Below are 27659 nucleotides of genomic sequence, written 5' to 3' on the forward strand. Positions count from 1 at the left end.
TCGAAATGAAACCTGCCCAACTTTTGTAAGTAAGCTGTAAGGAATGAGCCTGCCAAATTTCAGTCTTCCACCCACACGGGAAGTTGGAGAATTAGTGAGTGAGTGAGGGCTTTGCCTTTTATTAGTATAGATATATACAGTGGTGTGAAAAACTATTTGCCCCCTTCCTGATTTCTTATTCTTTTGCATGTTTGTCACACAAAATGTTTCTGATCATCAAACACATTTAACCATTAGTCAAATATAACACAAGTAAACACAAAATGCAGTTTTTAAATGATTGTTTTTATTATTTAGGAGAAAAAAATCCAAACCTACATGGCCCTGTGTGAAAAAGTAATTGCCCCCTGAACCTAATAACTGGTTGGGCCACCCTTAGCAGCAATAACTGCAATCAAGCGTTTGTGATAACTTGCAATGAGTCTTTTACAGCGCTCTGGAGGAATTTTGGCCCACTCATCTTTGCAGAATTGTTGTAATTCAGCTTTATTTGAGGGTTTTCTAGCATGAACCGCCTTTTTAAGGTCATGCCATAGCATCTCAATTGGATTCAGGTCAGGACTTTGACTAGACCACTCCAAAGTCTTCATTTTGTTTTCTTCAGCCATTCAGAGGTGGATTTGCTGGTGTGTTTTGGGTCATTGTCCTGTTGCAGCACCCAAGATCGCTTCAGCTTGAGTTGACGAACAGATGGCCGGACATTCTCCTTCAGGATTTTTTGGTAGACAGTAGAATTCATGTTTCCATCTATCACAGCAAGCCTTCCAGGTCCTTAAGTAGCAAAACAACAACAGACCATCACACTACCACCACCATATTTTACTGTTGGTATGATGTTCTTTTTCTGAAATGCTGTGTTCCTTTTACACCAGATGTAACGGACATTTGCCTTCCAAAAAGTTCATCTTTTGTCTCATCAGTCCACAAGGTATTTTCCCAAAAGTCTTGGCAATCATTGAGATGTTTCTTAGCAAAATTGAGACGAGCCCTAATGTTCTTTTTGCTTAACAGTGGTTTGCGTCTTGGAAATCTGCCATGCAGGCTGTTTTTGCCCAGTCTCTTTCTTATGGTGGAGTCGTGAACACTGACCTTAATTGAGGCAAGTGAGGCCTGCAGTTCTTTAGACGTTGTCCTGGGGTCTTTTGTGACCTCTCGGGTGAGTCGTCTCTGCGCTCTTGGGGTAATTTTGGTCGGCCGGCCACTCCTGGGAAGGTTCACCACTGTTCCATGTTTTTGCCATTTGTGGATAATGGCTCTCACTGTGGTTCGCTGGAGTCCCAAAGCTTTAGAAATGGCTTTATAACCTTTACCAGACTGATAGATCTCAATTACTTCTGTTCTCATTTGTTCCTGAATTTCTTTGGATCTTGGCATGATGTCTAGCTTTTGAGGTGCTTTTGGTCTACTTCTCTGTGTCAGGCAGCTCCTATTTAAGTGATTTCTTGATTGAAACAGGTGTGGCAGTAATCAGGCCTGGGGGTGGCTACGGAAATTGAACTCAGGTGTGATACACCACAGTTAGGTTATTTTTTAACAAGGGGCAATTACTTTTCACACAGGGCCATGTAGGTTTGGATTTTTTCTCCCTAAATAATAAAACCATCATTTAAAAACTGCATTTTGTGTTTACTTGTGTTATATTTGACTAATGGTTAAATGTGTTTGATGATCAGAAACATTTTGTGTGACAAACATGCAAAAGAATAAGAAATCAGGAAGGGGGCAAATAGTTTTTCACACCACTATATATATATATACTGATTGGAAGTTTTACTTTTTGCCTCAACAAGTTGGTGGATATAATAAATTGGCCACTGAATTATAATAAAATTAATGCAATTTCACATTTGCATTTTGGGCAACCAACAAACCAACATACTCTTATGGTTTTTTTTTGTTTGTTTTTTATCAAAAAACTTACATTGAATTGAAGTCAGATGTTGTCTCTTACATTCTTTTCTAAGTAAATGTAAATGTGAATTTCACCACCACCTGTATGTGCAACTATTGTGTAGCAGTAATAACCTGACTACATGTTTGTCCAACATTATTGTAAATTATCATCATTCATACAGTCTACATTACACTTTTTTTTCTGTTTTCAGCGAGGTGATAATATTCCAAAGGTTTTAGTGTTCAACCGAGATGGCTATTTTGTTAACGCATGGAATACATCCACCATAGAAATGCCTCATGGCATATTTGTAGCTAATGCCTCCACTGAGCCATCTATATGGATAACAGATGTTGGACAAGGTAAATAAGATATGAGCAAACCTTTCTGTTGAAGTAACTTTGTATTTGTTATGTTAAGATGGCTCTTAATGTTTGCGGCATTTTTGCTAGTCAAAAATATTTTTCCATTTATTGGGTACTGTAAAAGAATGCAACTGGCCAGTAATTTGTCTAGGAAGTAATGGAGACATTTTTAGTCGTGTTCTGTTTTTTAGGCAGTTATTTATACTTATGCTTAATGTAATGTAAGTCATAATCTTCCAGCATCTCACTAGTGAAGTGAATCACTAGTAGAATTCTTGCTGCATCATTTCCAGTATTAGTGAAACTCTATGCCCAGAATGTTAGTATCTTTCCAATTAAAGTAGTAGCTAACTAAAAAGAATAATCAAGCAATAATACTATAGTAGGAAGTTGATCTGAAATTTTCTTCTGCATTCCCTCCCTTTAGGACCGTATGGCCACACTATAAAGCAGTATACCACCTCTGGAAAACTAATACGTATCCTGGGATCTCCGGGAGAAGCAGGATCAAGTGTGACCCCCCTCCAGTTTGACCAGCCAGCAGAAATATTTGTTCATAGTTCTGGAGACATCTACATTGTAGATGGAGATGGAGGTTTAAACAACAGACTTATTAAACTTTCAAAAGGTACTGCTGACATTTTATTTTCCACTGACATTATATACTTGTAGTTTTGTATTTTTAGACACTCTTAAAACTCTCACTGTAAACAAAAAAAATTGTGTGTCTAAATTTTCATTAGGCAAAGAATGCAACCCTAATTTTTTTGTAATTATTTCAGTACTTTTACTTTAGGTGTCCATGTGGGCTTCACATGTTTGTAATCATTTCATAACTGGCACAGACTCCTGACTTGTAAGGGAACACGAAGTGATCGTATCATTTAATTTATTATTTAGTTAAGATGCCATGCAAATACACTTCATTTTGTAAGAATAGACTTTCCAAAATATTAAACTTTTTTTTTCAGCAAGTACAGTATATGATAAATAATAAAGGTGCAATTCCAGGAAATCATCTTCAGAACACCAGTTTACCAGAGTCTGCTGATTTGTGTGAAACCATAAAGGAGGAAGTGGGCATGGCTACAGTGACCTTAAGAATGTATACACCCAAATAAATACTGTGAAAAAGTAATGCAATAATAGAAAAAATAAGCACAAATGACAAGGGATGTTGCAAGAACTGATACTTTGGGCCCAAGTAGATACCAAACTTGTAACAGTGCTAGCTTTTTTTACAGTATCAGTAGTATTTAGTGAAAGTAGATTCTGCATTAATAAATGACTGCAAGTGGACCTAATACTTTGGAAGGTACAATAATATGTGATAAAAGCATGAGTAAAAACTATACATGAAAATTGGATCACAGTGCTACAGCACTGCATTAACACATTACATAAAGCAAAATGGCAGAAGACAGGTCAGGAAAGGCCTTGTGTGATTTTTGGAATCATGCTAATTTGAACGAAATTGCAAAAGGCAGTCATACAGACTTTTATACCATTTTGCAGTTGTTAGTTGTAATTGGTTCATTTGCAGATTGTGAGATTAGCCACTTTTTACAACAAGTTTTATTTGCATAGCACATTTTCATGCAAATTATGTAGCTCATATTGCTGTACAAGATGAAGAAAGAAAAAATATAAAAATAAGAATAGGCAATACTAAGTAACAAAGAGTAAATAAGGTCCAGTGGTATGAGAGACAAAAAAAAAAAACTCTAGAGGGCTGGAGGAAAAAAAAAAACAAAATCGATAGGGGTCCCAAGGCAATGAGAATGCCCAGCATCCACTGGACATTCTACCCGACATCAATGACCTCAATCAATCCTCATGGTTTTCAGGCTTCACATGGAAGAATTAGATGATGATGGTCATGTGCACATCTGGCCTTCCATCCATCAATGTAAAGACTGCATGGTGCAGGTGGTGGTGCAGATCACCACCACAGAACAAAATGGTCAAAGAACAGCAGAGAAAGTAACATTTAGTACGGATCGCGGAGCCATGATAAAAATGATAATTAAATGCGTATACAGAATATTAAGGATTCATAAAAATAAGAAAGTCCTATTAAAATAATGTTTTTTTAGCAGTTTTTTTAAAATGCTCCACAGTATTAGCCGGGCGAATTTCTATTAGTAAGCTATTCTAGATTTTTAGTACCATGTCCTACACAGTCTCAATAAATGAACAGATTCATTTTGTAAGTGGACATCTACAGATGTCAGTTAGGGTATCCATCTCTGTTTGCTGTTTGTCATTAACAGTTCAGGGTTGTGGAAGAAACCCTGCACACATCTGCAATCCCGCATATACTGTAGATCTGGAATATGGGAAGAAACTGCAACCAATAGTGCTAACAACACTTACAGCAAGTTAAAATCAAGGCACATTCAAATGAAATGGGTATTTGTTTTTTCTACATTGGCTATAAAAAGAGCTGCTTTATTTTTTAACACTTCAAAAAAAAAAGTCTCTTTAGTGTTTTTATGCTTCAAAGCTCAAAGTACATCTCTCTGGTAATTAACAGAAAAGCATTACAGAGCCACATAGTTACAGCAATACAGGTATTAAACACTGAATATGAATCTACAAACGCTAAATTTGTGTCAGTCGTTTAGTTTGCCTTCAAAAACCAATCCTAATGAGTATGTACCCTAACATGAGATAAATGTAGTGAAAGCAAATGCAGCATATCATATACTTGAATGGTGCATTGGTGAATTTAGTGTAGTCTCTCAGTTATAACTAACAGACTACAAGCAACATCAGTCCATTAATTTTCTAATTCTGATTTGTACACATTTTAGACAATAACAAATTCTGATCACTCATATAGGATAGTTTGAAAACAAAACAATGAAAACTATTTTTACAAGTTTTTAATAACGGGATTAGCGACTTGAGCATGGGAAAGGCATTATATAAGTAACATGTGTTATTATTATTAATGTAACAGTCTGACTTCACACAGGAAGCCTTGAAGTTGGGAAAAATATGAAACAAGGGATATATTTGGACAATTGTGGAAGAATAATTTTAGGGTAACATAGCATTCATCTTAAACAGTCGTTCACAACCTGTGGGGCGGACCCCCCTAGGGGGGCGTGAAGATGTGAAAAAAAGAAAACAAGAATCAAAAATATAAAAAAAAACATCTGTTGAAACCAAAACAAATTAACTTAAACTACATTCTGATACTAGAACAATAAATATAGAGTTAGATAAATGTCGATAAAAGTTAAGTAGGTATAATAAAATATGCATCTACATTTCAAAAAAATGTTAGGGGGGTGCGATTAAAACTGTTATGAAAACTCGGGTCGCAAATACTTAAAGTGTGAGAAACGCTGATCTTAAAGAAATAGCATATAGGGTTAATAAAGGTCAAGGGAACAACAAAATGTACACTGAAATATAAGAATTGCTTTAGGAAAAATATTGAAATAGTCAAGTAAGTAAAGAAAGTACCAGAAGAAAGGTTCATGTAATAGAAGGATGACTAAGAAATTGTCAGATGTCCTATAAACGAGAATGGACAGTTGTTATATGCACAGAAATTTCAAGGGTGGTGTCTCATCTCAAAAGGTATAAGAAGAACCAGAATATATTATGTTATTTGGGTGTAACCCAATGAACCAACCAGAGTAAAATGTATGCATTGATTGACACTGTATGTAAATTCAACAGTTTATAAAGTGAACCTCTATTCTTTGTTTCTCTGACCATTCTGATCATTCTGACCAGGCTGTAACAGACTGATTTTGAAGAATGCTCCTTCCAAGGCATTCTGCTGAGGAGTCATTAAAAGATATAATGAATAGCTTTTCTCCTGGCTGATTAATGAATTGTCCTGTCAGGGAGGATGTTTCTTTCTTTAATAAGATGTTAAATTTCGACCACACAATTTAAGCCCAAGAAGATGAAGATATTAAGTGTTACTCTTTAGGATTTTATTATTACCAGCTAATGTTGCAAATATAAATCTTACAATAGCAAATGTTACAAACCTAACAAGAAGGATTATCTGATAAACCAAACTTTAGAAGCATGTTGTTACAATACAGCTTCAAAAAATGTGTTTAAACGAAAATGCTCTGAGTTATCTTGGAATTCACTAAGTCAACAATACAGATATAATAATGTTTGAGTTTCTGTTTTTAGTATTGATTTTAAGAACATTTTTCATTAATTAGTATACATTGAATGATCAAGACCAAAGAGGTTATTTCTAGGAGTTAAAAGTTTTGTTACAATAAAACAGAAATGTTGCAGGCATTTTCAAAGTTCTCAATATGGATAATCAAGGTATTAGTTTATTGTTGTTAACATATGATCATAGTAACTCTGCACATCTCTGTAAAGGAACATTAGAATGGATTGTTTTAATAATTATAAACTATTTTTTTCTTTTGATTGACAGATTTTGAAGTAATCTGGATGCATGGAGGGAAAGGAATAGGCCAGGGTCAGTTCAATATACCTCACAGTGTGGCAGTGGATAAGTATGACAGAGTAAGTTTTAAATAAAATTCTCATAGAATAAAATTAAACAATAAATGTAATATTTTGCTGTTGTACTGAAAGGATAAGTTCATTATTTTTAATGTCAAAATTCTTCACAAATATTTTATTGTGTTCTAAAGTTAAATATTGTCTATAAATTAAAAAATAACTTGCCCACACTGGCACTTTACAATGGAGGCTAATAGAGCATGGGACACTACTGGAAAATAAAAGACTAAAAAGTTACTGATGAAGCCAGAAAAGTTTTAATACAAGAAAAGTAGTAACTAGGGTGTTGTACCGTGTTAGCCATTATGGATGTAGTGAGAAGTCAAAGAAAATGACTCCTTTTATTGGCTAACTAGAAAGGTTACAATATGCAAGCTTTTGAGACAACTCAAGCCGTTTCTTCAGGTAGGATGTAATCATCATGTAATCAAAGATATCTTTTTAGTTAGCCAATAAAAGGTGTCATTTTGCTTGACTTCTCACTACTGACATAAGAAATGTGACAACAAAAGGGATCTGAAAATAATCATTATATTAAATAATCCATCCATCCATTATCCAACCCGCTATATCCTAACTACAGGGTCACGGGTGTCTGCTGGAGCCAAACCCAATCAACATGGGGCGCAAGGCAGGAAACAAACCCTGAGCAGGGCGCCAGCCTACCGCAGATATTGAATAATCCCGGTAGTATTTTTCTCATTGTAAGGATACATCTGCTTGTGTGAATTCTCTCATAAATACGTAAGTAATCAAAACAAAACCAACCATGTCACAAGAAAAGTTTACTGTGATTTGGTCTTTCAAGAGGAATGCACACCTCAGGGGGAGAAAAAATTTTGCTGAGAAAGACAAATGTTGAGATGGCGTGCACAACTGGACTTCTTTTACAGTTGCTGAATTTCAAAGTATTGGTATTTTTTGGGGGTTTTTTTTGGTCAGAAATGACAATTGCAAGCCATGAATCAATACCTGACAAATGCCTTGGACGTGTTCAGTAGTTATTATGAATATATAGCCTTGGACATGAAAAATACCAAACTTATGCTTTGAGATGAATCATTGACTAGATATTATTTTATATTTTTCTTTATATACCATTCAATAATTTTTTTATTGTATTATGACAGTCACAACTGCACACAGTTTTCAAAAGGATTCAATCACTGTGGTGTTTACACGTAACCTGGTTCCTTTCCTCATCCCAATCATGTAAAATATAGCTTAACTGGAGACTGTAAATTGGCCTTCAATAAGTGAGTGTGTATGTGCAGGACAGTAATGAACTGAAGTCTCTTCAAAGAACGGTTCCTGTCTAGAACTACCAAATAGGCTTGAACTCTCAGGGACCCTTATTAAGGAGGTTAATCAAACCACCTTCAACAAAATTTGATTGGGGTGTGCCATTATACCAATATCCCAATATTCACTAAATTTCATGCTGAAAATATATATTTGTGTCAAAATGACCTCACAAGAGTTTCACTATTCAGCTAAATGTAAATTAGGATCTTAAATTATGACACACGGCATTAACTTTACAGCATATTAATTGCAACACTAATAAGTAACACCATTTCTCTATGCTATCTTAGCAGAAAAATGCAAGGAATCAATGAACCTAAATGCATGCTTGCTATCTGTTTATGCAGATAGCTTCCACTAAAAGTAAACCAAGCTAAATAAAGAAGAAACAAAATCACGGCAACATTTTATTGGACAGCACTTTCCCATTACTGTAACATGAGCCAGTGTGAATACTGATGCAAGTAAAGCCAGTGTATATACTACAGAGAAAAATCTTATAAGAGCAGGGAGGCAACAATGGATGCACTGTTCGCACTTCTGCCTCAAAAAGGTTTCATGACATTTCCAGCTTGATTTGCTACAAAAGCACACTATTAGGCTAACTTTCAGTAAAGTGAAAATGCAGCAATTTGTATTCTAAAATTTGTTTGTGAAAAAACAAATCTAACCCTTTCATAGAGGTATGTAAATCATTTAGGACCTCAACTATCAAGCACCACATGAAAACAAAATCAAAGGTGAGTAATAGAGACAAACTGTGAACAATAAAGGCAGCAAGCATTTGAGCTTCATGGCTAAGGAGGGCATCCCACATTTGAAAAATAAATCTTTTTTTTTTTTTATAGTTTATATTTCAGTGGGTTGTGTGAAATGCTACCACCAATCCCTTGTAAGTAGTAGTAGATAAGAGTGTAAGATGTTCTTCCTCTTGTTGTCCTTGAAACCAATAATAGAAAAAAATGAGATGCAACCTTCTTTTAGTGTTCACTGATTCAAGCTTTGATCTGACCATTCATGGTAAGCTGTACATTTATATTCAGCTGATAACCAAGAACAGAGGCTTAACTGCTTTACCTTTCCAGACATAAAGTTTATATGTTGGAGTACAGATACTATTTATAAGACAGTAATGGAAATTCTCCAGGAAGCAAATCTATCCATCAAGAAAGTCACTGGGCGCAGAAATGATGAGGCAACAGCAAGGCACTTTTAATGACAAGTTTTATACGTTTACATATGGTAACATTATTAATTCATATAAATAGTCTTTCAGAGGAATAGGTTTTTTTAATCAGTTTCAAATTAAAAATCTTATTGGCATGGAATTATGTGTTTGTTGATGGCTGTTCACATGCTTAGTTATTTATTTAGTATACACTACTGGTCAAAAGTTTTAAAACACCTCACTTTTTCCAGTTTTTCTTCAAATTTAATCCGATGAAATACAGTGAATGGCCTAAAATGGTTAAAAGGTAAGCAGTAAACTGCCAAGAGTATAAATTTAAAGAAAAGGAAATTTCAGAATATTACAAATGGCCTTCTTCAGGGAACAACTGATACGCTACAACCTACAAATGATATGCAGCATTTAAAATAAATGAAGCCTTGCAAGTTGAAGCAAACAATTTGCACAGGTGTCCCAACTTCTGTTGATTACTTAAAAACCCTCTGTGTGTCTTAAAGCAGAGTTGGAATAGACTGTGTTACTACACCCTCTGAAGTACTGCTTGGACAACATTACACTGTAGACAACTCCAGTGATAAAGGCAGGAAAACTGCAATTAACAAATGAAATGAGACAGAACATTATTACCCTTAGAAGTGCACTGCTTGAGTTTAGGCCATGGATTTGGGAATGCTTGGAAATTACTAAGCAAAATTAGTAAGTTGTATTTATAATTGATTTGATGTTGACAAGGTAGCTTCCTATATCTTTCATACAGATACTGTATATATACATATTTTTTTTGTCTCAGAAGACTGACTTAAAGATGTTCATAGCTGAGTGGTTTTGAAGCAAATTTTACTTTTACAGAAACACTGCTAACTAGAAAACACTGAAGTGCTGTGGAATTTAAAAACTTTTTATTACATGATTACATTTTAAATGTGGGTTTCTGAGCAGTATTGGTACATAGTATACTGTTTACATATGAAGAGCCATCAGGAAATCTTTAGCCTGCTATGTTAAGAAGAACAAGTTTTATTTTTTAAAACCAAAGTATTTGCTGTAATATTCACAGAGCTTTTGTGTGCCACTCAATTGACATGTTTTGTCTTGCTTGTAGAAAATCTCTTCTACAGCTGAATTGATGTCTTCATCATTGGCATGTCATGTTCCAGGCAGGTGGCCCGTCAGATTGAGAAACAATCAAGCCAGGTCTGGAGAATAGGATGGCGATTGACAACTCTTGGAATTCCCTATTTTAGAGAGTGGCCTTTGCCACCTGTGGAGTGTGAGCTAGGGCATTGCAATGAGGCAGAAGGGCAGTAGTTCACAGTTTTCCTTGCCACTTTTCACTCATTCACAAAGCAAATTAACTTAACATTATATGGTCTTTTTGAGACATGCTCTCAGTATAGACTACATGCTCAGTATATATTGTATATGTAATCTCACAGACACTGACTTTTGAGAATTTCTTTGATTTTGGACGATCACCACTTTTCCATTGTTTTGACTTCTTTTTAGACTCTGGATGATGGCGATTAATCCAAGCTTCATCCCCATGAATGAAATGCTTGTTAAGTTTCTCCCAGTCTGGGCTCATTACAGTGAAATTCTAATGTGAACATTGGATATGAGGATGCTACAGGAGTCCTATTCTGGATACCCAGCCTGTTCACGCCTTTTTCATATTTAATGTTTCATGATAAATGGATTCAGCTGATTTGTAGCTACTCCTTGTAATGTCTGGTGTCTCACACACTGTCACTGTTTAAATTTCTTTTATAAATTGGCTTAATGGTGGCAACATTTTCTTCTGTCCCCAGTGTTGAAGGCTGGACACATCTTAAGTCATCACTGTAGCATATGAAAAAGACAGGTCCTGGTTCATGTTGGCTAGGCAAGAGTCAACCTCCAAATGGATGTTTTATTCATTAGCTTTTGAAAATTGTTGAGAGCACAATGCTTTTTTATTTTCTTTCGGCATCAGTGTTAGCTTAAACAAAAGACATACAATACATTTCACAGTTGCCAGTATAAACTACAGGCTTATAATTCTTATATGTCAGTTGACAGGAAATTTCAGGTTCAGGCTCAAAAATATTTTTGATGACCCCTTGTAACTTATATAAACTGAGCAGTAAGGACCATTTAACTAAATATATTTTATTATTTTGTCTGTGCTGTTAGGTGTGGGTTGCTGACAGGGAAAATAAAAGAATACAAGTCTTCAGTGCCATCTCTGGAGAATGGCTGGGATCTTGGAGCAGCTGCTTCTTCGAGGATGGTCCATACTCTGTCAGGTAATTGCTGCCAATGATTTCTCATTGAAAGGTCATTCTTTTTGCACAGATCAGGACATAAAAGACCCTTCATACCATCCAGGCAATTTGCACATTAAGCCACTGGGAGTTACCTAGTTTTCCATTTTTGTCCTTTATCTTAGTAAGGCTGTGTATGTATTGTATGTTTGTATTATATAAATATAATATATCCAAAAAAATATTTTTGGCTTAGAAGAATAAATCTGACCGTCAGCCTTAGCTGGTTACCACTGTGTATTTATGGATATCTATAAATATAAAAGTCAAAGCCCTCACTGACTCATCACTAATTCTCCAAGTTTCCATATAGGTGGGAAGCTGAAATTTTGCGTGCTCATTCCTTGCAGTGTACTTATAAAAGTTAGGTATGTTTCGTGTCCTATTGCAACACCCAAGGGGGGGGGGAACGGGTGTACCCCCTAAACTGTATATATTGAAAGGGGAAACCCCTCCTTGCTATTTCTGTGACTTCCAATATATGTAGGAAGCCCAAATTTCCCATGCTCATCCTTTACACTGTACTTACAAACGTTAAGTATGTTACATTTTACGCCATGCCCCGTAACGAAATTTCAAAAATAATGTCTTCTTTTTGGCAGATCTCACCATTATGCCGTAAGGAACTTTTGGAACTGACCTCACCTTTTGGTGGTTTCATTCCTTATTTCCGTTAACAGATGATTTATTTCATGGCAGAGATGCACAAGGGCTGCCCCTGATTTATATATATATATATATATATATACACTAATAAAAGGCAAAGCCCTCACTGACTCATCACTAATTCTCCAACTTCCCGCGTAGGTAGAAGGCTGAAATTTGGCAGGTTCATTCCTTACAGCTTCCTTACAAAAGTTGGGCAGGTTTCATTTCAAAATTCTATGCGTAATGGTCATAACTGGAAGCGATTTTTCTCCATTTACTGTAATGGAGTTGACCGCGAAAGCCGTGGGGGCGGAGTTTCGTGTGACATCATCACGCCTCCTACGTAATCATGTGAACTGACTTTTAACACAGTACGTAGAAAACCAGGAAGAGCTCCGAAACACGCTGGAGAAAACATGCATTATATAATTGAGAAGGCAGCGAAACAATAGGAAGCGAGCGAATGACATATATACAACCATATTCATGAGTGCTGCTACTTCGGAAACAAAGCACGTGTAAACATAAAATTTAAATTAAGTTCATAGACAGGCTGCCGCTGGCGTGCATGCCCACGGGTAATGCGGGATACAAGTTTAATGAGAGGACGCAGGATATAAACGAGAGTTGTATATTATTGTTATTAATGGCCCAGGGATATGAAGCGCTGGTAACACGATAAACTACAGATCCCATAATGCAGCGCTTCAGCTGCCTTGCCGAACGTTTTTACCCGTGCAAAATCACAAAGTGATTTCAAGTGAAGCTGTTTTTATGGGAGACACAAATGCACCAGTGCAACTTGCCCCACTTTCCAAGTCGGCACAACGGTTTTCTCAAATACGCACTTTGCTGATAAACTGAGCGCACTGCGCACTGATTTCGCACGGCGCTTTGGTGACTTTGAAGAACAAAAAAAGAATTTTGAGTTGTTTCGCAACCCATTTGCCGTCGATGTGGAAACTGCACCTGTGCAGATTCAGATGGAGGTCATTGAGCTGCAGTGTAATAGCACACTGAAGGCAAAGTACGATACTGCAGTGCCCGCACAGTTTATTCACTACATTCCCGCAGAAATGCTCCAGCTTCGTCTACATGCGGCTCGAACCTTGTGCATGTTTGGTAGCACGTATCTGTGTGAGAAGCTCTTTTCAGTGATGACGACTAACAAAACAGCACACAGGAGTCACCTCACTGATGAGCACCTGCAGTCCATCCGGACAATCTCCACAACACAGAACCTCACACCAAACATAAACGAACTTGTTGCCAAAAAAAGATACCAGGCGTCCATGTGACGATGTGGGTTCAGGCTCCACACTCCCTTTGATATTGGAAGCACATGAACCCAACACCGTCGATAATGTTGCCGAAAGTGAGCTAGTCAATGGAGGCAAATTAAGCATCTGAGCAAGGGGAAGGTAAAAAGTGCAAAAGTGCTTTTATTTATAATTGTCCATCAAATCAAAAACAGTGTTCCAATAAATAGTGCAGATCTTCAATAAAATAAATAATCCATTAAAAGAACACGTGGGGGTTAAAACTCAATAGAAAAAACAATCCTTAAAATCGGAGGTTAAATCTTCTTATGGAATCAATCTTAAAACACTAACACAATCCGGTGCCTATTTTCTGTATGCGTCTCACCTGCTTATCCCAGACGGGCTTAGCAGCAGGCAAGACGCCTCTGCAGCTGCCCTCCTACATCACACGCTCGAGACTGGAGACCTCCCGATCCCTGGCTTCGGTCTGGCACTCATCCCAGTCCCCGAGACTTGATTACCCTCAACGGCCAGGTCGCCCACGTTGGGGATTCCATCACCAAGTCTCCCGACTTCCGCTGCCTTTTCCATGGCCTCTCTGCGGCCCGTCGCTTTCACCTTGTCACTCCCGCTACCAGATCGCTCAGCGGGAGCGACATCTACACAAACACCTGGGTGTCGGCCTAACACCCAGCTTCCTCACAGCTGCCCACGAGCGCTCGATCGCACGCTCAACACACGCTCCGCGTGTCCGTCTCTCTCCTGCACCGCTTGCTTCCACGCTCCCTGTAACCTCCGTCCTCTCCTTTCCTTTCTCTCCCATCGATTCTCCCTCTCTCTCCCCAACCGACTTGCGCTTCTTTTAAAAACATGAGGGGCCATCACAGCTGCAGCATTAGCCACGGGAGCAATCACGAATGTGGGCAGTTCCTCACCTGTGCACACGGTGAGAAACACCCACATCGACGACTGCCCCGCGGCTCGCTACAACAACGCCCCCCTCACGAAGCCGCCTCGGGTGCGGTGATTATTTATTTAAAATCAATGGCCTTTTCTCCACGAGCTGTGGACCCATAACACCACAGTCCAGCTCTAATAACATGACATATGAGCAAAGACAACTGAATGATTGGATTTGTTATTGCTGAAAAGAACAAATTTTATTTATATTTCCAGGTTTTGTTATGCAGCATGTTCATATTTGAATTTGTATAATTTTGACATATATATTTTTATGGAGAGCAAAATCTTTTGGGATATTTCAAATTTGTTTATTTTTTATGTAAAATTACATAAGAGTAAAGAAATTTGAATCTTTGTTCTTTTAATGTTTACTTTATTTCTAACTTGTATAATTTAGACAGGATATATTTTAATGGAGAGCAAAATATTATAAGTTATTTAAGGTTTGAGTTGATTTATTCCAGAATAATATTCTGTCGACCAAATAAAAATTCCTTCTATTTAAAATTTAAATAGAACTTGAACAGAAACGATAGTTCATAATATCCAAGAAGACTTGCACGTAAGAGCGGGAGTCATCCATTTTAACAAGCAGCGTATTGCACTGATACGAAATAGCCTGCCCATTTAATTATTTAGGAATGGATAAATAAATTAAGATTTTGTACAAAGAATGTTTTTCATTTTTCTTCCTTCATGGATTCTGGCACCCCCAGCTACAGTTGCTTACACCCCGAAGACTGTATATATGTGTGTATGTATATATATATATATATACACATACAGTATATGTATATATATATATGTATGTATGTATGTATGTATGTATGTATGTATGTATGTATGTATGTATGTATGTGTGTGTGTGTGTGTGTGTGTGTGTGTGTGTATATGTATATATGTAGATATGTATGTATATATATGTTTATATGTGTGTGTGTGTATATGTAGATATGTATAGATATATATGTTTATATATATATATATGTGTATATATATATATATATATATATATATATATATATATATATATATATATATATATATATATATATGTATATATATATATATGTATGTATATATATATGTGTATATATATATATGTATATATGTTTATATGTGTTTATATATATATATATATATATATATATATATATATATATATATATGTTTATATGTGTGTGTGTGTGTATATATATATATATATATATATATATATATATGACAGAAAAACTCATAACAGTGACAAAACAATTACATTGACAATCATGTTATGTTATTGTTTCCTTTTTCTTTTCATTACTTCTTTAACACACTACTTCCTCTATATATATATATATATATTTTATATATATATATATATATATATATATATATATATATATATATCTATACTAATAAAAGGCAAAGCCCTCACTCACTCACTCACTCACTGACTCATCACTAATTCTCCAACTTCCCGTGTGGGTGGAAGGCTGAAATTTGGCAGGTTGATTCCTTACAGCTTCCTTACAAAAGTTGGGCAGGTTTTATATCGAAATTCTACGCGTAATGGTCATAACTGGAAGCAGTTTTCTCCATTTACTGTAATGGAGATGAGCTTCAACGCCGTGGGCGGAGTTTCGTGTGACATCATCACGCCTCCCACGTAATCACGCAGTACATAGAAAACCAGGAAGACCTCAAAAAGCGCTCAAGAAAACATGCATTATATAATTGAGAAGGCAGCTAAACAATAAGAAGCGAGTTCTGCTACTGAAACAAAGCACGATGTAAACCTACACTTTAAATTAAGTTCATAGACAGGCTGCGCTGGCGCTTGTAATTTAGTGCCTGCCCATATAAGGCCATCCGTCAGCGGCAATCCAATAGCAAACTGCCGGGTAAATATTCACGGGTGAAGGACTGTGCTTATGGAGAGGAAGATGAGATGGTCAGGGTGGTGTTTGACACAAACTCAGCGAAACTGCCAGAGAAAGTTTTAAGTGCCAGGACTAAGGTAACATTAAATAAAGCTATGGACATAGCACGAGATGGCACCAGCACAGCTGGGAACCTTCGATGCAAGTACACCGAGTGGCTCACGTGAACTGATGCAGTGCACAGATAAAAGCAACAGTTCCAAAGAGCTGAACAAAACCGAATTACACAATTGAAAAGGCAGCAAAAATATGAAGCGCCTGATAAGCATATTCATAAATGCAGCTACTGTGGAAACAAAGCACACGGTGGAAAAGTCAATGTCCCGCTAAAGGAAGACAGCGTAAAAAAAAACCCGTGCATGCAGTTTGTCACATCACAGATAAAAAGGAAGACGAGCTGTTTATTGATGCAGTAAGGAACTAATCGATGAATGAAACCTCTTATCTTTACAACGATTGACAAACACGGAATGTAACTTGAACACATCGTACAAATACGAGCCTGATTGAAAGAAATAATGATAATCAAATCCTTGATGACAGCAACATTCAATAACACTCACAAAACAATTACTGTATATTGACAATCATGTTACGTTATTTTTAAAATGTTCCCTTTTCTTTTCATAACTTCTACTTCTCCACTGCGATACACGGGTATATATATAAATGTATATCTATAGCCCGATCTACAATACATACTTTAGCATAGACAAGCGGTGGCGCAATTGTAGAGTCTTAAGCCTCTAACGCCGACATTCGAGGTTCGATTCCCGAGAGGGGATGTACTGACTATGTACTGCGCTACCGATTCATTTTACCTTCCCATCTCCTTGGTTTGGGACGTATGAAAAATATTAGGTTAACGCAGAATCATGTTACGCTATTTTTAAAATTTTCCCTTTCTTAGCACAAGCACAGTTGAGAAGCTTCGATGCATGTACTCCATAACGCGCTAAAAATAACGATTTAATCACACTTTCAATTCCAAGCAAACGGGAACTTTTGTCAATGCATGATTTCCTGGTACATCCATTACACTGATGCACACATCACAGCTACAAAAATGTTAGAGTCGGAATAAAGCGCGCTCCTACGACTGATCATTTCGACTACCCGAGCGAAGCCTTGATAAAAGCATGGTTTTGTGCACACTGAAAAGCAAGCAAAATTAGATGCATTACAGAAAGCGGACTTTGTGGCTCTTACTGGGGATCATTGGACTTCCGTGACCGTTAGTAATTCTAAATACATCTAATTACAAAATGTTCAATGATCACACTGTTTTAGCCTAATGTACAAAATAATTTTGGCTAATGTTACTCAGAGTTTAAAGAGTAAGCTGGTCAAATTACCTTTTATGTTTCTGACTTATTTTTTAAGAAGAAAACTGCACTTTATGGTGAAATTTTGGTTATTATTATTTAAAGACAATACTATTCTGAAAATGTACTTAAAGTACTTAAACTACCACTTTATTTTTAAGTCTGCCCAATTTTAACCAGGGATGATATTTTTGTTTCTGTTTTGAATTCAAATGCAGTTTAAAGCTTTTTTCAGAAATTAAAACAGCTTCAGTTTACAATATTCATGTCCATGTCTATTATTTGATTCTGTAAGCCCACTAAAACCGTTTTAAATAAAAAAAAAACATTTGCATTTGGGGCAAATTTACGTGTGCGATTACATACGATTAATCAAGATTAATTCTTACACAGCCTCTAATTAATTGGATTAATTTTTTTAATCGAGTTCCACCCCTAATATATATATGTAGATATATATATGTAGATTTGTATATATATGTGTATATACAGTATATATGTAGATATGTATATGTTGTATATACAGTATGTATATATGTGTATATATGTGTATATATATGTATATGTATATATATGTATGTGTGTATATGTATATATATATATATAACTGTATATATATATGTGTATAGATGTATATATATCTATACTAATAAAAGGCAAAGCCCTCACTCACTCACTCACTCACTCACTCACTCACTCACTCACTCACTGACTCATCACTAATTCTCCAACTTCCCGTGTGGGTGGAAGGCTGAAATTTGGCAGGTTGATTCCTTACAGCTTCCTTACAAAAGTTGGGCAGGTTTTATATCGAAATTCTACGCGTAATGGTCATAACTGGAAGCAGTTTTCTCCATTTACTGTAATGGAGATGAGCTTCAACGCCGTGGGGCGGAGTTTCGTGTGACATCATCACGCCTCCCACGTAATCACGCAGTACATAGAAAACCAGGAAGACCTCAAAAATGCGCTCAAGAAAACATGCATTATATAATTGAGAAGGCAGCGAAACAATAAGAAGCGAGTTCTGCTACTTCGGAAACAAAGCACGATGTAAACCTACACTTTAAATTAAGTTCATAGACAGGCTGCCGCTGGCGTTTGTAATTTAGTGCCTGCCCATAGAAGGCCGTCCGTCAGCGGCAATCCAATAGCAAACTGCCACGGGTAAATATTCACGGGTGAAGGACTGTGCTTATGGAGAGGAAGATGAGATGGTCAGGGTGGTGTTTGACACAAACTCAGCGAAACTGCAGAGAAAGTTTTAAGTGCCAGGACTAAGGTAACATTAAATAAAGCTATGGACATAGCACGAGATGGCACCAGCACAGCTGGGAACCTTCGATGCAAGTACACCGAGTGGCTCACGGAACTGACGCAGTGCACAGATAAAAGCAACAGTTCCAAAGAGCGCTGAACAAAACCGAATTACACAGTTGAAAAGGCAGCAAAAATATGAAGCGCCTGATAAGCATATTCATAAATGCAGCTACTGTGGAAACAAAGCACACGGTGGAAAAAGTCAATGTCCCGCTAAAGGAAGACAGTGTAAAAAACCCGTGCATGCAGTGTGTCAGGTCTCAGATAAAGAAGAAGACGAGCTGTTTATTGATGCAGTAAGAAACTAATCGATGAATGAAACCTGTCATCTTTACAACGATTGACAAACACGGAATGTAACTTGAACACAACACATCGCACAAATACGACCCTGATTGAAAGAAATAATGATAATCAAATCCTTGATGACAGCAACATTCAATAACACTCACAAAACAATTACTGTATATTGACAATCATGTTACGCTATTTTTAAAATGTTCCCTTTTCTTTTCATAACTTCTACTTCTCCACTGCGATACGCTGGTATATATTTAAATGTATATATATACCCCTATCTACAGTACATACTCGCATAGACAAGCCACATGCTGTGCTCAATTGTAGAGTCTTAAGCCTCTAATGCCGACATTCGAGGTTCGATTCCCGAGAGGGATGCACTGAGTATGTACGCGCTACTGATTCATTTTACCTTCGATCTCCTTGGTTTGGGACGTATGAAAAATATTAGGTTAACGCAGAATCATGTTACGTTATTTTTAAAATGTTTCCCTTTATTAGCACAAGCACAGCTGAGAAGCTTCGATGCATGTACTCCATAACGCGCTAAAAATAACGCATTTAATCACACTTTCAATTCCAAGCAAACGGGAACTTTTGTCAATGCATCATTTCCTGGTACATCCATTACACTGATGCACACATCACAGCTACAAAAATGTTAGAGTCGGAATAAAGCGCGTTCCTACGACTGATCATTTCGACTTCCCGTAAGCCTTGATAAAAGCATGGTTTTGTGCACAATGAAAAGCAAGCAAAATTAGATGCATTACAGAAAGCGGACTTTGTGGCTCTTACTGGGGATCATTGGACTTCCGTGACCGTTAGTAATTCTAATTACATCTAATTACAAAATGTTCAATGATCACACTGTTTTAGCCTAATGTACAAAATAATTTTGGCTAATGTTACTCAGAGTTTAAAGATTAAGTTGGTCAAATTACCTTTTATGTTTCTGACTTATTTTTTTAAGAAGAAAACTGCACTTTATGTTGAAATTTTGGTTATTATTATTTAAAGACAATACTATTCTGAAAATCTACTTAAAGTACTTAAACTACCACTTTATTTTTAAGTCTGCCCAATTTTAACCAGGGATGATATTTTTGTTTCTGTTTTGAATTCAAATGCAGTTTAAAGGCTTTTTTTCAGAAATTAAAACAGCTTCAGTTTACAATATTCATGTACATGTCTATTATTTGATTCTGTCGCCCACTAAAACACTTTTAAATTAAAAAAAAACATTTGCGATTTGGGGCAAATTTACGTGCGATTACATACGATTAATCAAGATTAATTCTTACACAGCCTCTAATTAATTGGATTAATTTTTTTAATCGAGTCCACCCCTAATATATATATATATGTGGATATATATATGTAGATTTGTATATATAAATGTGTATATACAGTATATATGTAGATATGTATATGTGTATATACAGTATGTATATATACAGTATGTATGTATATGTATATATATAACTGTGTATATATATGTGTATAGATGTGTATGTATATATATATATATATATATATATATATATATATGCCAGCAACACTCATGACAATGACAAAACAATTACATTGTCAATCATGTTACGTTATTATTAAAATGTTTCCTTTTCTTTTACTTCTCCTGCAGGTATTTTGCTATATATTTATATATATATATATATATATATATATATATATATAGATATATATATATATATATATATAAAGATAGATATGACAACAACACTCATATCAATGACAAAACAATTACATTAACAATCATCTTACGTTATTTTTAAAATGTTTGCTTTTCTTTTTCATAACTTCTTTAACACACTACTTCTCGCCAGGCTGGTATTCTGCTAGTATATATATATATATATGTAAAATCTAACGTCCGTCTGTCTGTCTGTAACATTCTGGTTAATTTTGCAACCTCTTTTATTTTGCTAAGTATCATAGTTCACTTGCGGATTTATTTGCGCTAATCTGAGAGAGACACAGCGGGTCGGGTCGAGGGGAGGGGGCAGGGCCCTTTTTACTCACTCACACGCCAGCCTCGGAGCATATCTTACATCCACTTAGCTAACGAATGAGGGAACTACTTAACAAGCCTTTTTCTAGCATTTGCTTGAACATTCCAGTTGATTTTACAACTTATCTCATCCTGATAGATAGATAGATAGATAGATAGATACTTTATTAATCCCATGGGGAAATTCACAAGAATCATAGTTTGCTTTTAGGAGCGATATATTCACACTAATCCGAGACAGAGGCTGCAGGCCGAGGGGATAGGGAAGCTTGACATCAGGAGTTGGGAGCCAGTAGAGCCCTCCTTGCTGTCCTGTTTCACTTCTACGTGATGGAGCCGTGGGGCACAGCTAGTAGTGAATATAAAAATTACTACCATATCACCTTATTTTGCAAAAATATAACAGAAAATATTACTGTTTTTTTAAAAAGTTGTAACAAATCATCAATCATCTACAGGAGAATGGGATGGATGAGGAGGTGGTGAAAACTGTAGAGGGGTACATTCATTAAACAAAAATACACAGTATCCCATTTGCACTTCAGTGTCAATAAATATAAATTATGACATAATAAAGGCTTATTTTTGCCATGTTAAATAGTGTAATTAAATAGCACATTAATTACTTCAGGACTACAATTATGCATGATCTTCAGATTTTGTGATCCCTTTGGTTGACTCCCAGGCGCACATGTGTGACACTGTGTAAGGGCTAATTTGGTCACTATATTCACATTACTCTTTAGCTACTCTGACCCTCTGTCCTCTCTGGTGGGATGGGCCATTATGCAGTACCATAAACTAGCATATGAAATCTCGCACACCTGCTGCAAATAAGACTGCTTGACAGCTTTCTTGTGAGGTGTATAAGTTTTAACCTCACAAGTATTTTTGCATGGAACATTTTGTTTTACTGTAAAAATTCAGTAATATTAATCATTACTTTAACAATTTAATTGTGGATACATTAGGGTTCAAAGAGCATATTCAAAATTGTTGCATTTTTCAGAAGTGCAAATGCTCATAAGTTGCATCATATTTGTCTTGTTACAGGGTCCAGGCCTGGGCCATGGCACATATCCCCACATCCTTCAAAAATAGGTTGACCTATGTATGTCCAACAATTACAGTCATATAAGTCATTTAACTTAACCAGGATTTTTGACAGTCTGCTCCATTTAGTCTTGGGACCTGGCCTATTGACAAGAAATTGTTTAGATACATAATTTATTTGAATATACTGCATATGTACATATATACTGAGGCAAATGCAAGTGCATGCATTCACACAGTGGAAAGAAAATGTATAAGAGTAATAGCTAACATCTTGTTTGCCCTACCAGAGCATATGCTGGGTGATGAAGAGAAAGCAATGAACGAACACACACACACACACACACACAGACCCCACAATAGAGCTGTAAAGGTTAACATGAACAGAGTCATTGCACCTCCCTTGTGAAAAACAATATATCTGTGCAGCCTGTTTACTTCAGTTGAACCAGTGTGCTTAGTTTCAAATTAAACATTATGAAAGTTGTTCACTTTACACAATTTCCTCTTTTTCTCTGCATTTATTTGTATACATAATAAATACCTGTATATAAGATAACATATTTGAGTTTATATTACTATGCAGTGCAATTATTTGTATTGTATTGTAAAATCTTCCATTGACTGATTTCCTTAAGTATCACTAAAATTAAATTTTCATGGAAGTACAGTATGGGCCATCCCATTCAGATCTTTTAATACCTGCCTCTGTAAATTTATTTTTAATTAATTTACCTGCCTTCATTTATTTTTTTAAAATGTCTATGAAACCTTGAAGTGTAATTTTTTACTACAGCCCTGTTTCCTTTTGTATCACTTGCATTTTTAGGTTCACTTCCGACCAGAAATATATCATTATCGCCCGGCTCAATATCAATGAAATAATGCTGCTGAAGGCACCACCTGTTGGAGAAATTGGATTGTGCAATATAATAAGCTCGATCAAGATGGCAGATGGTATCAAGCCACACCTTGTTGACATTGACATCAACACTCAAGATTTCTATGTTGCAGAAATTGGAGCACAACAAGCACAAAAATTTGTACCATATTTCTGGGGGTTCATTTTTGACATTTTTATATGATTGATCCAGAAAGTGTTTTTTGTTTTATGTTCTCCTCCCATTACATTCATTCAGCTCCTTATCAGCAACATAAATACTGGCACAGCCATCTGCTTCTTGTGTGTAGGGAAAGCATCCCTCTTTACTGTCTGTGAAACTGCAGGGTTTTTTTCTAGAGATGTACATCTGTAAATACTGTCTGATCAAAACAAAAAAAATGCTGCTCTTTTTTGTTGTGTTCTGTGGGATATTAAATAAAGTGCCATTTTCTTCTTTTAGTTAACTGCAGGAGAGTCACTCAGTGGCACAAACTTCAGGATTGCGGAATGGTAAGGCTGTAGAAAACGTGATAACGTTGAGTGGTCAGGATTAGAGATAAAGAGCATCAATAGAATGTATTAATTGTTTTTCAAGGGTGTAAAAATCTTATAAATTCAAAAATGAGAAGTAAGGGACATTGAATGTTGTTATGATTTTTTCAGTATTAAATCAATAAGACAATGGAGCAGTTGCAACTTAAGTTTTAATAACTGACTTGTTTGGTTTTAAATTTAAATTTTAAGTGACATACCTGAATTGGTGATCCTAAATTGTCCCTAGTGTGTGCTTGGTGTGTGTGTGTGTGTGCCCTGCGGTGAGCTGGCGCCCTGCCCGGAGTTTGTTCCTACCTTGCGCCCTGTGTTGGCTGGGATTGGCTCCAGCAGACCCCCGTGACCCTGTGTTGGGATATAGCGGGTTGGATAATGACTAACTGACTAACATTTTTAAATTAAATAAATTATGTTTTAACTGTGTAAAAGATTTTTGAAGTGTTTTAAATGGCAAATGGATTTTGAAGTGCTAAATATTATTTAGTTTACATAATTTAACTCCAGGGTATTATATAACTTTTAATTACATTCACCTTCGTTTTTTAAATTTAACTAGGGGGCTTCGTCCCCTGCTCGCTCCGCTCACCAACCCCCATGTTTGGTTTTCCAGATACACACTTTTAAGATTTTTTTTTCTTTGAATTGTTGCTATTTCATTAGTTTCACTTTTATTTCAGAACTTCTGTAAAAACAATATTTGGAATCTTTGGAGTCCCAATATGCTGAATCTTTTAAATGAGGTCAGTGAGACGTGTGTTTAATGACTTTGTACCATAACTCAGGATAGGTTTCTCTGTTTGGAATTTCAGCACATACAAAACAAGCATCAGCAGTTAATACTTTTTTTTGCAAAGTAACCAATAAATGCATGTGAGGTTAACTCCGTTTTTGAAATTCTCCGATTTAAACTTCAAAGCCTTACAATATTTACATACTTCTGACATATCACCTCTGTCCATATATTTGATCTCTATTCGCCTTTTCGTTATTTCTCCGAGTAACAATTTCTCATTTTTTGCGCTAATGCGATGTTTACTTTCTTTGTTTTTTTGACACTGTCGTTTTTTTTGCTTTCATATTCTGTATCTTGCTCTGCATGTGTGTCACGCCTACGGTTTTTTTGAGTCTTTTGAATTCCAGTTTTCTGTATCTCTAACATGCTCTGCATGTGTTTCGCCCCCTTGTTTTTTAACCTCTTTATTACGTTTTACTTTGTTTTCTACTCTCTTTTATTTCTGACCTTGCTTTGTCCTGCTTTTTCTTCAATGGCACCTGGTCCATGGTGATTATTTTCCCTTTCTCGAGTAATAATTTCCGTTTGTTTGCGCTACTGCGATCTTTGTTTTTTTTTTATAGTTTCTAATTTTCCTATTCTTTAACTTTCTCCACATGTGTATCGCACCAACATTTTTATTTTTTGGAGCCTTTTGAATTCCACTGCTTTCATAATCTCTAACCTGCTCTGCATGTGTATAGCGCCAATGTTCGTGAACATCTTTATGAAGTTCTACTTTGTCTTTTACTCTGTCTTTTAATTCTGAGCATGATTGGACGTGCTTTTTTTTTCAATTTCACTTGTTCCGGACTGATAATTACTTTTTTCTGAATTTGCACCTAGATTATTCTTTTTCTTTTTTGCTCTTTTTTCTTTCCAATGCTTTTGAGTCTCTTTTCTCCGCTCTGCTTTATTCTTCGCTTAGTCATTGACGTTTCATTTATAACCTATTGTCCTTATACGCTTTATATGCGCTGAGACACTGGATCTGTGTGTGCTCAAACCCTTCACATGATTGAATGTTTTGCTGCCCGTGGTGTTATTTGATATTGGTTGTTGTTGGCGTGTCTTTCAAGAATCTCATTTTGTACGTTATCGTGAGACGGTCCTGGGTCAATCTCTTGGCACAAAGTCTCACGTTTGGCCACGGAGCATCTCGTGGGGACCTTATTCTCTTTCGTCTTGCACGTCTTAAGTGTCTTCCATCTTAACGTGAAGATGATGTCTCATCTCCCGTCTTTCTCTCCCAGGATTTTTTTTTTTTTATAATAGAGAGATAATTCATGTGTCCAAACTTTATCCTTTGTGCCAGATGATGCCAGGATGGGCTCTGGTCTCATGGCCCTCTGGTGAATTAAGCAGGTTTCAGAATGTATTATTATGTTATTTTATGAATATATACATCTCATCATAATTTGTTAAAGTTCAATGTTTTACATCAAATGCTCTATGTTTAATAATTATTCATTCATTCATTCATTTTCCATGCTGACTTATTCCAGTAAAGGATTACAGGGTGCCTGAGTTTATTTCATGAGCCTTGCATTATACAAAATGCATAAACCAAACCCTGAGCAGGCCTTCATGATACACACTCTTATCACACCTGGATATTACACCTGTATAGGGTCAGTTTAGAGCAGGGGTGGGCAAAGTCAGTCCTGGAGGGCTACAGTGGCTGCAGGTTTTTGCTCCAACCCGGTTGCTTAATTAGAAAACAATCCTTGCCAATAATTTATTTTCATGGCTTGTTAGTGCTTTAACTCTGCCATGTCGGGTCATTTTCATATCCTAAATTTCCAAATGATTTTAAGTCTATAAAACGGACGAGTAATTCTAAATCCTTCACTTTTTTCTCTTCACTTTCCTTCCAAACGTTTAATTAGACCAAATAGTTTTTTTTAAATACACACAGGTATAAATGGAAATTAGCTAATTGGAGTGGTGGCTCTGAAGCTAGGGATCTGCACTGGCAATAGAAAGGTTGCCGGTTCGAATCCCATAAATGCCAAAAGGGATTCTGCTCTGTTGGGCCCTTGAGCAAGGCCCTTAACCTGCAATTGCTTAGCACTTTGAGTAGTGAAAAAAGCGCTATATAAATACAAAGAATTATTATTATTATTAACTGCTGGTTTCTTTTGTCATTTGCATCTTATTGCTAATAAAGAGCAATTAAAAACTGAGAGTACAGCTGTTTAAGACTAAAATAAGCAACAAGGGTTCAAAATCTTAACAAGCGAGACAGCTAAAATGAATCAGGAGTGTTACTTGGGCCACAAGTGCTGCTTGGGTTGGAACAAATACCTGCAGTCACTGCGGCCCTCCAGGACTCACTTTGCCCACTCTTGGCTTAGAGAAACCTGAAAGTCTTTGGGACATGGAAGCAAATCAGAGTACCAGGATAAAACCCGTATGGAATGTCCGAACTCCTCACCATCAGTGTTCGGGCCAGGATTAGTACCCAGGACTTGGGAGCAGTGATGCGGCAGTGTACTACTCTGCCATCCTACCTACATAAATGAGGTTTTACCATCTTGCATTCTTTGTTGAATACTGTTTCATTTTAAAACGTGTGCTCAGTACCTGAAAATTAATTGGATTATCGAGTATTCTTGCAGTTCTCAATTTATTTGTTCATTTTCACACAGCGCTAGCAGAACCCTTGACAACCTTCAAGAAAATTCTGGATGAGATATTGGGACAGGTTAGCTATTAGCTAAACAAGCAAGCTTGAAGGACTGAATGGTCTCCTCTCGTTTGTCTTATGTTCTAACACTACATGTTAACAATGTCAACATTTTGACAGAAGTTTGCTTCTGTAAGCGAATATTGAACATTACGCACCCCTGCCAAAATTGCACATTTTGTGTAATAAAAATGAAACCAAGATCAGTCTTGTCAGAACATATTTCACCTTTATTGCCAAATTTCAGTCTATACAAAGAAGGTGAAAACAAATCAGAAACTGTTTAGTGAAAAAAGCCTACAAAAACCTGGAATTGTTAGTGTGCAGACCCTTTATTAATGAAGGATCAGAATCAACTAAT

At 36.3% G+C, this 27659-nt stretch overlaps 1 protein-coding gene across 1 annotated transcript in view; it reads left to right on the forward strand.

Annotated features, from left to right (window-relative positions):
- Window positions 1-23744, forward strand: part of LOC120524024 (NHL repeat-containing protein 3-like) — a 46640-nt gene extending 22896 nt beyond the window's left edge. Inside the window, exons 3-7 of the mRNA XM_039745830.1 lie at window positions 2106-2256; window positions 2687-2887; window positions 6689-6780; window positions 11447-11559; window positions 23232-23744. Of these exons, the coding sequence (XP_039601764.1) occupies window positions 2106-2256; window positions 2687-2887; window positions 6689-6780; window positions 11447-11559; window positions 23232-23487 (813 nt within the window). The 3' untranslated portion in view covers window positions 23488-23744. The remainder of the gene's footprint in view (window positions 1-2105; window positions 2257-2686; window positions 2888-6688; window positions 6781-11446; window positions 11560-23231) is intronic.
- The last annotated feature ends 3915 nt before the right edge of the window (window positions 23745-27659 follow it).

Source organism: Polypterus senegalus, chromosome 2 (genome assembly GCF_016835505.1).
Source record: "Polypterus senegalus isolate Bchr_013 chromosome 2, ASM1683550v1, whole genome shotgun sequence".
NCBI lineage: Eukaryota > Metazoa > Chordata > Cladistia > Polypteriformes > Polypteridae > Polypterus > Polypterus senegalus.